At 40.4% G+C, this 16,800-nt stretch overlaps 1 protein-coding gene across 7 annotated transcripts in view; it reads right to left on the minus strand.

The window, feature by feature from the left end:
* The window catches only part of Map2k5 (mitogen-activated protein kinase kinase 5), a 238,111-nt gene that overhangs the window by 32,587 nt on the left and 188,724 nt on the right, over nucleotides 1–16,800 (minus strand). For 6 of the 7 annotated variants that reach the window (XM_046426490.2, XM_046426493.2, XM_046426492.2 and 3 more), the window contains 2 exons: nucleotides 6,346–6,407; nucleotides 3,153–3,198 (listed from right to left, as the gene is read on the minus strand). In XM_046426490.2, the coding sequence (XP_046282446.1) occupies nucleotides 3,153–3,198; nucleotides 6,346–6,407 (108 nt within the window). Of the gene's footprint in view, nucleotides 1–3,152; nucleotides 3,199–6,345; nucleotides 6,408–16,800 lie in introns of those variants that run through there. The other variant, XR_006847739.2, reaches the window with a different exon arrangement.

A 16,800-nucleotide genomic window follows, 5' to 3' on the forward strand; every position in this document is an offset into this window, starting at 1 on the left:
ACTACCTAGCTCACAGTGACTATGTTGCCTCTCTGAACTCACAGCTTTGAGGGCTTAGGATTCCATCAGGTCAATCAATGTCAATGGGTTCATGTTGGAGCAGGCACTAGAGGCTTCTTCCCTCTGCTCTGAGAAGATCTGGCGCCTACACACAACTTCTCCTTTGCCCTTTTTGCCTAGAATGGCCTCTTGGAAAACTCTATTAAAATACAACCCATCCTCCGAAGGTCCTTTTCAAAAGCTACATCCTCAACACAGCTTTCCTCAGTTGCCCAAATTCCTTTATAAGAGCCACTTTATTCTGAACAGTTATCTGTGTCCCGACATATCCCCTGCAACACTAAACACCTGTGGCTTACTTTATATCTTTTGCTGGGTCTAGTACAGGACTTTGCACTTAGTGAACTATATAAATATCTACTGAATTCTATCATTTACCTGGTCCTGAGACCTTTTTAAGAGGATATGGATGCTGATGATGAAACTTTTGAGGGAATTCTTATGAAGCTTAGTGGCTACACACTGGAAAACTGCACCAGCTCATATGGACCTTGGTTTCCCAAAAATGTGTTAAGGGAATTTCTTAGTCTAGCCTTAAAAGTCTTCCACTTAGGACACAAAAACTGACAATCATCTGAAGAATGAACACCCACAAGAGAGGGAATTAAATAACCAGATAACAATGAGTTCTAACACTCAGGTTTTAATGATCTCAAGAGTTGAACCTTGAGTTCTACATTTCATTTTTAAGACTGACTTGGTCAGTGATTTTAAGACTTGGTATTGGGCATCCTGGCATCTACAGTGACCCCACCAAATAAAAAGACAAAGACAGCTTGAGAGCCCACTATGTGCACAGCCCAGGGCCAGAAGTCAGGGTAATGTGGCCCACCCACCCCGTGTTCTGATTTCCTTAGGCAAGGTTTGTTGTGTTCACCAGTCAAGCCAATACCTGGAGTTCATTTAGGAGTGAATGGTGAATCTACAACTCTCAGTATTTCCACCAGACTCCATCTCTGATTTTCTTCTTTTGATTTGGAAAATGCAAACCCACAGGGAAACCTTGAAAATCCTGCAGGCCTCAAAGCTGACGCAGCCCAAGCTGTGCAGCCCACGTTGGTACCCGCTGGCTGGAGTTACTGTGCTTGGGAGAGAAACTGCTCTTTTTGCGAAAGGCAGAGGCCCCCCACCCACAGTGACAAATGGGCTCTACAGTTCACGCATTCCAGAGGAGGCTCCTGGCTTCCAGATGGGAGCACCACCACATAGCTTGTAGGCGGAGAGGGAAAAGGAAAAATTAAAGCCATTAATATGCTGGGGGGAATAAAGAAACTGTTCCTTAAGACTGGGTCCCTAGGATGTGACACAGATTCATGTCAAGGGATAACCTACTTCCTTTCCTATCCCCTGCTGGGTCTAACCTTTTGGCAACCTTGACCACAGCAGCCCCCACCTCCTGTTCCCAGCCTCCACACCCAGCCCCTACCAAATGAGGGGTGCCTCATTACTGCTATTCCTCTGGGAATAAATGCATTTAAAATCAAACAGTGAGTAGTACTAGAAATAATGTTAAATTAAGTATAGGATGGCGCTTCTGCTGACTACACTTTTCATTGTATTGTATTGATTTATTGATATTTATTAATTAAACATTTGGGACAGCACACACCAGAGCATAAAGAGATACATCTAAACACCCCTCCATACACACACATGCACGTACATCCACATTTACTTGCTTCCCAGGCACTGGAAGATCTCACCCTTTAGCCTTATCTTTATGACTTGCCACCCTGGAGAGGTGTTCCTTATCCACACACACATCCATATACATTTATGGGTATGTGCATGATCTGCAGATGTTTTATTTATAAGTGGCCAACTCGTTGCAGCAATTGAAACATGCATTTACAAACAGATATCTGTTTTATGAAACCCCATTCCTTTGTTTTAATAGCTGAGCTATCGAGCCATAGCTTAATAATGCACAAGGTAAACATCTCTGGAACCTGTTCCAAGTCTTCTCAAATGTGACTAACTGCAAGGATTCCCCAATCACCAAAGAGAAGGAAAACAAAACCAAACCAAAACCCAATAAAACCCCCAACCCATCCCAGTTTATTCTAGACATGAAACCAGCATAGCTGTAAATTGCAGAGGTTTTAGGGTGAACTTTAACTTGAAACTATGCTAAAAATTGAATTTTTGCTCTTGGGGCAACACAAAGGAGAAAACTCCCTACCTGGAGAGCACTTATGATGTAAAAGGGAAAGGTTCTCTATGAGTGGAGAGGAAACCTGTATTGTATAAAAGTTTGGGCACTTAGAGCATTTATTAGGATGGACTTTGAAGAATGAAAAGCTCTGGACCAATATCTGTAAAATGTACACTGTTTAAAAAGGTAAAGGAAAATCAGTGGTGATTTGCTCTGATTGCAGTGATCTAAAGACAGGGTAGTATGCAAAAACTTGGAAAAGAGTAGACCATAATTATTATTTACTAATGCCCCATCCTAACGTCATTCTAACAGCTTGTGCATTGTCAAATCAACAATCTGCACTAAATAAATGACCATTTGGGAATTGTTAGGGAGCTCTCTGTTCCTCTCCCTGCTTGAGTAAAAACTGTCATTCGCAATCAAAGAAGGATGCCTTGGAACTGAGGACACAGTGCTGGCAGCCTTGTAGTGTCTGTTTCTGAGGAAAGACCAAAGATTCACATTGACTTGTTCTTTTACAGCCAGCCTAATTTCATTCCACATGAATCCAGGACTCCATGCCATAATCAGACTCCTTCCTGTAGGACTACACCAAACACTTAACACACACTGACTCTCCCCTCTGTTACCAGCCCTTTGGCTTCCGAAAGGCTGTAACAACAAATGAGGACACAGAATAATTGACATTAAGTTTGAGGTTCTTGAGGGAGGCAGGAGAGTTCTGTATTACATTTCAAAAGGGTGGTAGGTTTTTAAAAACCTAAGAACCATATCTGAGGATATGAATTTCAGAAACACCTACCTAAATCAAGTATACAATTCTGCCTTTCCAGAGCTTGTGGATTTCTGAAACTCCACTCTGATCTTTTTAATAGAATGTTAAACATAAATGTATAACTGGAGAATTTGAATGGAACTAAAAAAATGAACTTACCATCAATTCCTCAGGTGCTGGCCTTTCTTTTGGCTGTTTTCGCATGCTGTGGGAGAAAAAACAAACAAACAAAAAAACCCCCTCATATTATCTATATCATTCATAAATTTTTGCTGTTAATTTACACCTCTGACTATTTTTCCTTGAATCTGGATGTTTTCAAAATCCATCATGTTCAATTCTTTATGCTCAAGCATAAACATATATTCCCTTTCTTTAATTTTGGCCTTTAATCAGATTTCTGGGGACTTCATGAATTAGAAACACAAGGTTTTTTTTTTTGGTTTGTTTGTTTTTGTTACTTTTGAAATACAGGTAAATAATGAATTTAAATTTATTGTACTTCTACTTCTGAAGTTAACATGGAAAAGCAGCAGCAACATTTTTCTCTGATTCAGTTATCTATTCATTTCAATTTTTTTTTTTGTCAGTACTAGAACCCTGGGATGTGCTGCAGCCCTAATCCCCCAGCCTTTTTTTTTTGAGATGGGGTCTAAGTTGTCAAGGCTGGCCTTGAATTTTCAATCCTCCTGCCTTAGCCTCCTGAATCACTGTCATGTGCTCTAGCACCCGGCTCAATTTATTTCAATCTTAAATCAATATATTTCTGTTTGGTTACTGGTATAAGACAGTAAAAAAAAAACAAACACATGTGACTGTCAAGTCAAATGAGAATACATTTCATTCCTTTACTACTATTCTCAATGACAAGTAATATATAAAAGAGGTCAGAAATCTAGATAATGCTGCGAAATTACAGATAGGTTCTTATACATTATCTTGACTTGAATTTATTTTGGCTACAATGCCAGTTGATAATTCATTCAACAGCTATGGGACAGCTAAGTTTGTTTAAGCTGCTTAAAGAATTACATTCTTCATGCAAAATATTTCTTGTCTCCCATCCAAGAGTATAATTAGTGGCTGAAGCATGTACTTAGCTATGTGATAAAACACATAAATGGTACTAAGGTGACCATGGGTACTGCCTACTTGATGACCATGTTTGTTCTAAACTTGGCATCTGTGGTATGAAGACATGAAAAGAGACTCCTGCTTCTTCGATCATTTGGAAAAGAATACAGATGACTTTTCTTTATAAAATCACCCTCTAACAAGAAAAAAAATAAAACCGTTCATTATAATCTCTGCATTTGCTGACAGTACTATTTTTTAAATAGAGAGATTTAATGATCATTTTGTAAACTAGAACCGTAGTTATGAACCATTAATGACATCGAGGACATTTGCCTTCCCTATAAATAACCATATGCACCTCTCAAATACTGCATCCATTAGCAAGTAATTCAAGCTGTCTCACTATGGAGTTGGTAACAGTCCTAATCTGACATTCCAAAGTAGCTGTATCTCTTGGGAAAACAAGGCTATTACCCACTATTATTTCTCTTTTGGCTTGACATCTGTAGAAATTACAACACAGGTTATCCCTCCCTCTGTCTCCATAAAACTTTTATCTAACAACGGATTAATTTTTTTGGATAGGAGGGTAGTAAAGCCTCACCCACTTTTCTCCCTGGTTGTCTGGGTCAGTCCCACTCCTGGGTTGGTTTCAAGACCACACAATGAGATAAGTGGTCTGTCACAAATCCAACGTCTCTGGAGCCAGGAGTGGTGATGCCCAAAAGGGGTTCCAGGTAGCATACGAATTGCACGGTTTGTTTTTCAATTTTGCATCTCAAAGTGGGGTATGCCTATGATGTGATTCTGAGTGCTTTTAGTAATTCCATTTAAAGGAAATTAAGAAATTAATAAATGATCTTGTATAATGGTTCTAACGTCATTAATGAGATTCAGAAAAGCTAAGGATTCTAGTGTTTAATCAATATGTATGCTTTTTTTCTCAACATGGCATGCTTTGGGAAAAATAGGTTTTTAGAACAAAAATAGTCCCTAAAAGCTATAGAATACATATACAAAGTATTTTAAATATACAGAAACAGTGTTAAAAAATTTTAAGTCCGTGATGGGGGTGGAAATGTCTTCCCGACATTTTTTTTTTTTTTTTGCTGTGGAATATAAACTGCATGAGACATTTTTATTAAAAGGTAACATATTATACTTAGTCAAGAAGGTGATAAAGCTTGACGTTTATATTAAGGAATATTTCTTGGTTTCACTTTAGCGTACTCATCAGATGGATCATGGGGGAGGGGACAGAGTACCATCACTCCATTCAGCACAGATTCCTGACTGCACTACCTCGCTGCACCCCAGGATGGAAGGACTCCTTCTGACAGGTGCTGCCTGTGTGCTTTGCACAGTGGACTGACTGAGGGGGAGGGAAGCAGGACTTGGGTGAGGAGGGAGAGAGGAGCAAAGGGAGTTATGAAGGAGTTCCAGAATGTCCTTGGGGACAGTTATTCCTACGCTCCCAGTTTCCTCGTCTCTCCTGGTGATACTCCATGCTGGGGTGAGAGAGAGGGCACAGGGGTGCTGCAGGACAGGGAAGGGGAGAATGGAAGGGGCTAATGGAAGAAAGACACTTCCTGGTGTGAGGAAAAGATAGAAGGCTAGGGAAGAACTCTGGGCAGACAGGGCATGCTTCCCCAGGTGCATGGGGACCTGGGGTTCCTCGGGGCTCTGAGGATCCTTTGGTCTAAACCTGGATTCCTCTTAGTTTTTTAAGGGTTGAAGAAGGCCTAAAGGAACTATGCTTTCAGAATCTTTCAAACATCAAAATTCAGTGAAATGGGACCCCAGTATTGTGTTTAAAATATAACCAAAGATAAAAGTTATTTACTGAAAATCCGATGAATTAATAAACTATGCTGCTTCCACTAAGTGACAGGCAGTTTTATGGGTAACTTGAGGTTACATTAATAAAAATAAGCTTCATATGTCTGTTCAATAGGGGCTATAAAATTGTGTATTTCTTAGGGAGGAAAAAAAAAAACAGGATGGAACAGTGTTCTGTGCTCTAAGAAGGAGCCTGACTCTCAGCAGTTTATTAAAACAGGAAGGAGCCTCCGAAGTACGTTTATGACCCTTTGTGTAAATAACGTTTACATAATTTAAACAATTTCTTCAGCTTTGCTGTCCCATCTGCCCAAGGCCCTGAAGTCCCTCCCGCCTCCAAAAGGAAGCAGGGAGAGCCATAAGGTCTCCCGGAGCCGCGAGTTAATGGCATGTATCATTTACATTGAGGGCATGGCATGTTTGCAAACAGGCTCACCACTGAGTGATGAAATGTACAAATGGCTCGGAGAACTCTCCAACCGGAAGGACGGGCGAATCCTGGGATGGAGGAAAAACAAGTCACCAAAAGTCACGAGCATTGCTTTCCTTTCTTTCCCTTCTGTCCCCTCCCCTCCCCCCGCAGAGGAGCAGCATAAAGATGAGCATAATGACAGGAGGCCTCATCCAGTTAAAAAGACGGCTACACCCTCTTCCCCACATTTAGGCAAAAATGCCAAATTTCAACGCACACATTTTATGTTGGTGAGAAACATGCGAGCAAAGAAGGAGGGGAGGTGAAAAAAGGACAATGATAGCCACAGGGTAGGAAGGAAGGTGGGGAAAGTGTAAATGAGAAATTAATGATTATTTAAGTAACACACAAATGGTCTTGTAATTAACAAAGAGCTGTGAAATTATTCTTGTGTTGACCTTTGTTTCCTTTACTAGGTTTGCTATTTATTTACACTTTCCTGTTTATTTACATTTATTTATATATTCAAAGGCTCTTAACCGCTTGTCCCTAAACTGGTACCTTTGTGTCAGATTATTTAAAAAAAAAAAAACTGTAAAGAAAGGCATTTATAGAGAAAGTTGTTTCAGGAAAAAGAATTTCAGCCTCTTTGCCAGCCTGGGCCAACTTGTCATAGGAGAGAGCCAGCGAATGAAGGACGCGAGGAAGACTCCTACCATTGCCACCAAACCAAACTGGGATGGAGGTGCGAGTCCCGCAGAAGAGAAGAAACTGCACAGCAGCCGCCGCCAGGGAACACGGGGAGCGGCCCCCCATTACCATTTGCAAAGGAAGGCTTTAAGAATTTAGGAGTTTTTCCAAGAATGACAGAGAGCGCCACTGTGTTTATAGTGTAACAGCTCAGGATGTAATGAAATTACACTGCAGAGTACTTTAACAGTCATCTCATTAGACCTACAGTTGGAACAAGAGAGCCACATAAAGTAGGCAGCTGCAAATGACTCCATTCTCATCTATTCTCATTTGCTATTAAAAATACCTTTCGGCGGCTTTTTTCCTCCCTGACATCCCTACACAAAGTGCCCTGCAAAGTATGATACATGCACCTATTTAAATTAACAAAGGAATGACTTATTTTAATCTCACTGTGCTTTGGAGTGCTTTGGCCATTTGGATGAGCAATATATCATTACATACAACCTTCCAGCGCTGCAGGCAAGAAACTCAGAGCATGCAGCATTTGGTGGGAGCCAAACAATTTCTCTAGCACACAACTGTGTCAAATGCATGCATGTATTCATTATTGAGAACGAGAGGAAATAGCTTTGATGTAGTGGAAAAAAGAAGATGATAAAAGCACCTCTGCAATATGCGTGTCATTATCAATGGTGGCAGATAGATACAATTGCACAGCCTCCTATGTGATTAGTAAATATACATATAATTGCTGTGGCCAATTATCAGAAAAATGAGATCGGTAATTACAAGACAGAAAATTAACTAGAACTCTTATTAAGGCTTTGTTTCCAATTCAAACAATTGGAAACTGCTGGAAAATACAATTAAATCAAAAGGAACTGAGGGGGTCAAAGTGGCCAAAAAAAAAAAAAGAAAAAAGAAAAAGGAAGAGAAAAAAAAATCCCAAAGAGGTTAACAGAAGAGGACCCAGAACAAAATAGTTCTTGGTTTTTGCATATCTATCCTCTTAGCATTTACTCTCCTCATCCAGAGGAGGGGAAGGCTGGTGATTCGAAACTTAAAATTCTCAGTGGAGAAAGGCTTCCAGAGAAAAGGAAAACAAAAGAAAATGGGAGTGGAATAAAATCTTGCCAAGTTCAAAGGCTTACATGCAGGCATTACATAGAGAGGACATGAAAAACGGTGGCTGACGAAGCAGTCTACTCAAAAGAAACAAGGCACACAATGACATGACAAGTCCTCGATAAAGGTACTATAAAATGGTCACAGAAGTCCCATTGGTTTGAAGAGCAAAAATAAAACATGATATCAATTTCAGCCTTGGCCTGTTTTAGGAAAGCCATATATATCACCAAGCCTGCAAGATTCCACAAGGTCCAGTTCAAGAAATGACATTTTACTGTCTCAAAAACCATTAGTAAAAAGATAGTTCAAAGTCTGAGGTGCAGAAATTATTATGAACTCTGATCAGTTAGGAAGCTTCTTGAAGTCATTCTCTTAGATCTTTCTTTTGCTCTATCGCTCTTTCCTAGAGTATTGGAAGTATCTGAGTAGAAGAAGCTTTAAAATGCAGTATGTAGGAAAACAAAAGCATGCTGTCTTAATGGGGCTGAATATTTACCAAGATGGTTAAAATTCTGGATGGTTCTCTACCACGATCTGGTATAAAACATGATGCTAATGTGGGTCTCATTTCGAAGCATGATACCCAGAGCAAGTTAATGAATTATAGACAAGGCAACTTGATGAAGATGTCATTTTAACATGGATGAGAAACAAAAAAAGAAAATGTGACATCTTGCATGGGTAGTTAATTTTATTTAAGACCTGATATTGCAGACTGTTAAGTTCCTCGTATTATAAAACTAAGGAACACTGGGTGGTACCCATGAATAATTTATTTCACTTCTGAAAATGCCAACCCAAGTCGACTTCCCAGAACCACAGTGGATTCTCATCTCAGTGGTGCCTGGAAAGAATCACTCATCAAAGATGTGGGGGGAAATTTTAATTTCATGTGCATAATGCCAGATACTTCTTTTCATTCTAAAATCCATGTCTCTTGTGCATCAAGGAAGAATTTTCTAAAATGCAGAAGACAGACTGACTGGTAGGGGTGATGGAAATGACACATGTAAACACTGGGCAAAGGAGACCCCAGAGAGCTTCCAATTCCACAAAAATATGTAGGCTATTAACATGCCAAAGGGAAGCAGATAAATACACCTGAGGATGTCCACTGTGCTGGAGGGTTTTAAAGTACACTTTTCTCTTTAAAAAATAAAAGTAGAAGTTAGTGTAGATCAGGACATGAAAGGTCTCCAAGAACCTACCTATTTTGATATTAGTTCAAATCGGTGGGCAGGAGGGAGAGCAGGGGAACTCAGCTTGGGCTTCAGCTTACCACAACTCCCAGGAAGGGAATACATCTGGTAACCATGGAGCCAGAGGGGGCACTGACACCCATCCCAAGGGACTCTGAGAACCCAGTAAAGTAGTTGCTGCTACTTATCAAAAATGTCCTCTGTAAAACATGGGTTCAGATAAAGTGGAGAAACACATTTTGAAAACAAACACAGATTAAAGAAGCAGCAATACTGCTAACTCTCAGTACCGGCTAAAACTGACTCTAAATTGTTAATAAAAGTTACTCTTTTTAAGGTCTTGGTGCCATATGTCACATAAAGGGCTTTTTGGGGATGGTTTTCTGTTGAACTTCTCAGTATGGAGGTGTGGAATGATACAGCGGACATAACCTTAACCAAAAGCCTTAACCTGAGATTCTGGTCCCAAATCAACTTTAGAGTCCTGCCAGTGGGCCCAGGCTGGATTTTGTTCTTGAGCAGGCAACTGTTATATAAAAACAGCTGCCATAAAGTGTTTCAGCAAGCAATTCTGGTCACCAAGGAGGACAGGCTCCAAGTCTCAGAGGTTTCAGGAACTACCTGGTCAGCCCCATTTGCTAAACAACTGGAACGCAAGCATGCGATACGCCAGAGCACAGAGAAGGGACAAAGGGAAAGAAGTTTGAGTGATGCCTTTGCCTTGTGAATAATGAACAGTTCAGGAAGGTCAACCCATTACAACGGAAACTGTTTAATTATTAATTATGCACAATCTATGAGCAAAAGGACAAGTTCAGAATGTTTAATGTGTGCTAACTTCAATCTGACTCTCTCTGGGTATTTTGTTATTAGCACTTGTCAGCAAGGTACTCAGGCATAGAAAAAGGCAAGCCACAGAAAATCTGAGTGTGTGAGAGTGTGTGTGTGTGTGTGTGTGTGTGTGTGTGTACCTTATGCACTCAAAGAGGTGGAGGGTGGGGAGGCAGAAGGAAGTTCAATCCTAATCGCAGCTGCTGGGAACTGAACCCAGGGCTTGCACATGCTACGCAAATGCTCTACCACAGAGCTGCATCCCCAGCCTTCCCCCTTCCTCTCCCCATTTATTTGGGGGGTACTGGAGATTGAACTCGGGGCACTCAACCACTGAGCCACATCTCCAGCCCTATTTTGTATTTTATTTAGAGATAGGGCTTTACTGAGTTGCTTAGCATCTCACTTTTGCTGAGGCTGGCTTTGAACTGGTGATCCTCTTGCCTCAGCCTCCCGAGTTGCTGGGATTACAGGCATGTGCCACTGCATCCCCAGTCCTTTTAATTTTTTATTTTGAGACAGGGTCTCACTAATTTGCTGAGGTTGGTCTTGAACTTGTGATCCTCCTGCCTTGGCCTCCTGAGTAGCTGGGATTACAGGCATGTGCCACTGTGCCTGGCCACTTTGTGACCTTGAGAGCAGGAAGGTACATTGGATACTCCAAATATAGAAAATGTAACTGAGAAAAATGCTTTTGAAATGACTTACTTAAAAGGGAGACCATGATTTTAAAGAGGTGTTCTTTTTTGAAACCATGATATATTTTGGTTTTAACTGGGTCCATGCTAATCATTAATGCTTATTACCAACTCCCACTCTCCCCTGCCACAAAATCAATCCAGTAACACTGGTAAGATATGAAAAAATTATGATCGGTGGTTTGTATCTTGTGTATTCAATGTCAGTTTCCTGATTGTGATGTTGGACAATACTTACATTACCACTAAGGGAAACTGAGTGGAGGGTACATAGGATCTCTATTTTTTCTTATAACTACATACAACTCTAAAATTATGTCAAAATAGAAAGCCTAAAAAGATAAAGGGGCTATTTTTTAAAACTCAAATAAAACAGATTCTTAGTAGAACTCTATTTTATATAAGGGAAAAGCCTAAGTACACAATTGGAAAAAAGTTAAGGGGCCTTTGTTTTAGGAATATTCCTGAGGACTTTATTTTTGGCCTTTTCATAATTCAAGATGACCATGGAACCTGACAGTGGAGAGGTAGTTAATTCAGATGCTGACGGGCACAAAGTAGTGTATAAAAATGATACATTCATTATTTTTTTTGCTCATTCAGTCAAGAATTTTTTTGAGTGCCTACTACATTGAAGGAAATGAGTTTGGCATTGTGGGATGGCTGATACTTAACGCATATCCACAAAGGATTTTTGTATTGTTCAGAGGGATGAGATACGCGTCCCTAATAAACAGTCCTGAAAGATGGAGGGAGGGGCCCAGTAGCAATGCCAAGGTAGGTGCTCAGGTGGTACTGGGGAGTCCTGAGGTTTTGATTCAGATTGGCTGGTACATATGACTCTGAAAGGGGAAATGTTTTGAATAAAGTTTTGAATTTAATGCATTTGGATTTCAGGTTTTTGGATTAGGGATGCTCAACCGGCAAACTATACAACTATTCCAAAATCTGAAAAACCCTGAAATCTGAAATACTTGTGGTCCTAAGCAGTTTGGATAGGGAACACTAAACCTGTTTAAGAGTCTGGAGTATACGGGGTACACTTTTTTTTTGTTCTCCTGCCATCCTCCTTCCTCACTCCAGGAGGGCAAGAGGGAATACAAGAACCTTGAATATGAAGGTCTGTGTCCTACTCAATTCTGCCTGTGCACAAACCAAGTTTTACATGTACTGCAGTAAAACATAGGGAAGACAGAAGGGCAGCTTCTCAAACTCTCAGTGTGTGTTTTACAATACTGGGTTTCTGGTTGCTTGTTACAACAGTAAGAAACGAAAAGTTAAGGGGCCTTCACTTTAAAAATATTCCTGAGGACTTCATTTTTGTCCTGGAATAAACAGGAAGAGCTTAGCCTCCCCTCACCTCACTGACCAAAAATCCTCCTCCTGGACCAATATGTGAGTGAGAAATAAAGTTTTATTATGTATTAATAAAAAAAGCTTGCGGTGTTGGCTGCACTGGAAAATTCTAAGGTCAGTTGTGTTGTGGTCAGATTAAATCAGCCTGTCATGTTAAATAATTTTTTAAAAATAGTCTATTTCTAGACTTACTGCTGTCATGGCATCAAGAATCACACAGAGCCCCAAACTGAGAGTTATGCTCCATGTTTTAAAAGTAAGTAATTCAAATCTGATGTTCCTGTGGCCTGGGCAGTAATTTCTGGTCTCAGGCAGTGGGGTTCCTACTAACTGGTACAGCAATCTTAGATCACTCCTCCTCTCTCCTCAGTTCAGGGATCAAAGGTCATTTGTAATTCCAGTAATTTTATGTCAGACAGAACAGCATTTTGTCTGTCAGCCCCCAAATTGTTTTTTGATCCTCTACTGCCCACTGCTTTAAAGTAGCATCTTTGTGAGACAACTGGTAGAATCCATAGGAAAAATCTGTGCTCCCTTGGGGAGGAAACTTCATTTGCAAAAAACAAAAACCAAAAAACTGGACCCTGACTTTAAATATCTCTGCAGAAGCTAATCTACAAACCCCAAACTACCAGTCCAAAGTAGAATCCCATGGCAGGTTGTGGAGAAATATCAAAGATTTAACATCTCGAACAACTCCAAGGTTTGCATGTGCATGCTTTGGCTGTAAGACTGTAACCAGGAAAAAAAGAGCAACACGTTTTATCAGAGGGAGAAAGGTGGGGAATGAACGGTCAGGTGCTCCTGGCTTGTCAGAGACTGAGTTGCCCGTGTAAACCTTGCCCATGCAGTGGACTGGTACAAATTCGACTAATGCTTGTTACACACATGGAGTTTGTAAAAGCATGGCTATTCTATGAAGGAACAATCGGTGTTTTTGGCTTTAAATGTCTTTTTAATTTCATAATGAGGATGGAACTGACCTACTCTTTGGAGTGTTACGCAGGACAGTGTTGGAGTGGGAGCGGGGCTTGGAATTTAGGAAGGCTTGCAGATGATGTCACCAGAGATAAAAGCCTCCGACCCCTCAGCAGGAGACTGGAGAGAGCCCTCCTTTTACTCATCCCACTCCACATCAAGCCCTGAGCAGAGAAAGTGAAAGATGACTCAATTTCCACACTGGGTCACCCCATGCTCTGGGTTGCCAGACGTGACAAATTACATGTGTGGGCATTTTGGTGTGAAGTTCTGTCTGCTGGGTCTGGGCTGACAGTAGCAGCTCATTTAACTTGTCTCAGATGGGCCTGAAACCTGGGGCTTACGGCCTGAATTTCCACCACTGAAACACCTACCCGACCTGAAAACCCCTCAATCAAGGAGAACCAGCTGTTGGCCAAGTGAACATCACTACCAGATGGCTTATAAAAAAAACACAAAATATAAGTGAACAGGTCTAAAGAAATCTGTCTCTAGGTAACTGAAATCTGAAATACAGATATTTTTCCTATTTTATTTTCCTCCTAAATGTGTTTCAAAAGTTCTTTAGTAAAGAGGAATAATCTTTGTCATTAATGTTATAGCAAACTTTTCATTTAGTCTACTTATTTTGTTGTCGTATAAAAAAATTACATTTACTTAGAGATTTTCTATATACATAGCAAAGATCCTGGTGTTTAATAAAATCCCTTGAAAATAGGTGGGGTGGGGAAATGGAAAATGGGTTGACCTTTTAAACAGTATTTGCAATTGCTTCCTTTCCGAAGTCAATAAACATTTTTTTTTTTGGTTTCTTTTTATTTTAGGTCTCTTGTTGGTTATAAGCTACAGTACACAGCATTTATTTAGCAGTGCCTATGTGAGCAGCACACATACACTCGCACACTAACATCCACCCACACCTCCCTTTCCAGTGGCTTAGGCAGAGCAGCAAAAACAAAACAAAAACAAAACAAAAAAACAAAAACAAACAAAAAAAAAACTTGTCTCATACCAAAGGGATTTCATTCACAAAAGTAAAACCTGTTATTGTCCTCTTTCTCTGTAGCCTCCCAATGCATTTCCATTGCTTTTCCATAAAACACTGCTGCAAATAATCAAGCATGACCATTGACATCCACAAGATTGAGTTTTAGGAACCATTAAATGAGCTCACCCTCGTGGGAAGACTCCTGCTCAGGCTGGTCTAAAGGTAATTATTCAGCAATTCCTACCTGTGGTTTTACCTTGTCCCTATATAGTGTTTGAATTTCCTACTCTGGTAAGGTCAATTTTTTCCCCCTCTGGAAAAGTCCAGCTACACATGTTTGATTCAGGCCCTAAATTATAATGTTAATATATACACTGGCATTCCAACCAGTTTCTATGCAAAGAAGCACTGATTTAAAGCAGTCTCAGATTAATGATAGATTGTAAACTATATCAAACAACAAGAGAGGAAATCTAGGAGAGAAAAATAATCCTTAATAGGTTCCTAAATGGAAGGAAGAATTCCCCTTCTTGCAGGCAAGGATGTGAACCACGTCCACACACTGCTCAAGTGCAAGAACCTGGCAGGTCCGTGTCCTGGAAAACCAACAAGCCAGAACACCACCAAGCCAGACTCGGCACTCACTGCAAACCCAGTCCACATCCCCACACTGGATGTCCTCCTGAATGTTCACTCAACTGTTAGTTAAAATAATTACTGCCATTTGCCACCTGCACTGCAAGCTACAGATAAGGGGAAAAACAGAACTTGCAGTAACTGCATGAAGTATGAGGACGGCTGCATTTGCTTACGTTTTTAAACAAACCCAAATGTGACATCAGCTACAAACCAAGGGCTTAGAATTATATGTGAATTTGGGCTATACTTGGTTCCATACAATAAATATCAGAGAGAAGGGACTGTAAAGCTGGCTAACGGAGATACTGCAGCAGTTTAAAATTAGTTAATATGAGAGGAACAAAGAGAGGGGGAGAGGGAGGGAGCGAGGGAGAGAGAGGAAATGAAAAAAATAGAACTACATACTGTGAAATGAACAAGTTCAGTTAGAATGTTCATCAGGATTTGGAAAATCATAATGCCATCTGCTACTCTGGACCTCAGAACATCAGGGATCTCGTGGGCCCAGACGCTTCCATTTCCAGGAGGAAGGAAGGAACTTACGCTCCCTGGAATGCTGCCTCCATTCTGGAATGGAGGCAACAACCCCAGCCGACCAGTTTGGAATCTCTTTTGAGAACATTTCACTGCTTGCACATGCATTTTCCCTGGTTTAGGGAAAATTAACGGCAGGCAAAACGATTACAGCAACTGGGCAGTGAAGCAGAGCGGTGTCCCAGCCCCGGTGGCTGGGTAACTGACCCTGGCATCCAGCTTGGGCTCAGGGTGTGTAGGTCCCATCATGGTGGATTAAATGAGCATTGTCCTATGGCTGGGTAAGACTTCACAATAGAGCAACACATGTTAAATGACAGCAGCCAAAACTGGCCCCACCAGGCAACTGCCCATTCACAGGACGCTATTCACAGGCCTCTACCACCAAGAAATTAATTCATTAATAATACATCAGGCTTCATGGACGATTCAAAGGAAATGACACAAAGCTACTTGTTCAATGACTATGTAAAGATGCAGAATTTTTCCTGGTTAAAAAGCCCCACAAATCTAATTGACTTACCGGAAACAAAATCATGGAGATGTTTATGTTAATATTTTGTTTAGTAAAAAAGAAGAAATGAAGAAAGTCTATCCACTGAATTCATCAGTGCCACTAGAAAATAATAAAAATACAGATTTGCAGTAGTAGCTAAGAAAATCTGGTTTTATGTAACTTTTTAAAAAATCAGGTTTTCCATCTTTCAGAGTCTATGTACAGCTTTCAGACTATCAGGAAAAAAATGTTGTCTTAAATTGTTTCTTCTGTAATATTTTTTTTTACTTACTTCTTTCTTATTCCTCTCTCTCAACAACTCATAAATATGAATTAAATATAATTATAAATGAACAGAACATTAACTTTTGGATTACTGCTGTGTTTTTGGTAGAATGTTAACGTCATTTCTAAAGAAATAGTTATTACCAATAGAAAAAAGTAATTACTAAAGGAATCCTGGCCTTAATGCTAACCTATTTTCTATCTTCAGACCAGCCAAACAGCATTAATTTAAACACACTGGACTTTTCAAAGGAGGTATTAGATTTCTAAAGACTGCCTTACATAAAAGAGGAATATCAGTTTTCAGCCTCCAATTATGTATTCCCAATACTGTGAGACACAGGTCTAGTTAAGATTGCTGCAGGACAGGTTACTGTGCGTATCACTTGTATTAACTTACCAAGTTTCTAAGGCCCGAGTCACAAACTCATGCAAGCTGCACACACCGTGAAATCCCACTACCTGCTTACAGGAGTTAGATTAGAGCAATTCAGTGTGGTCAGAGGCTCTAGATTCACATGGACTAGTGGGCTCAGGCCAACAGGACTCCTCTCCCCAAAGCCACCCAAGTTATATGTCATGAAAGGAACAGGCCACCCTTTCATGATGCTGGCAGCCAGAAAGGTGAGAGATGTTCATTTTAATTCTTAC

This window comes from Marmota monax, unplaced genomic scaffold (assembly GCF_021218885.2).
Source record: "Marmota monax isolate L192 unplaced genomic scaffold, Marmota_monax_Labrador192_F-V1.1 WCK01_AAM20220418_F8-fsc00078, whole genome shotgun sequence".
NCBI lineage: Eukaryota > Metazoa > Chordata > Mammalia > Rodentia > Sciuridae > Marmota > Marmota monax.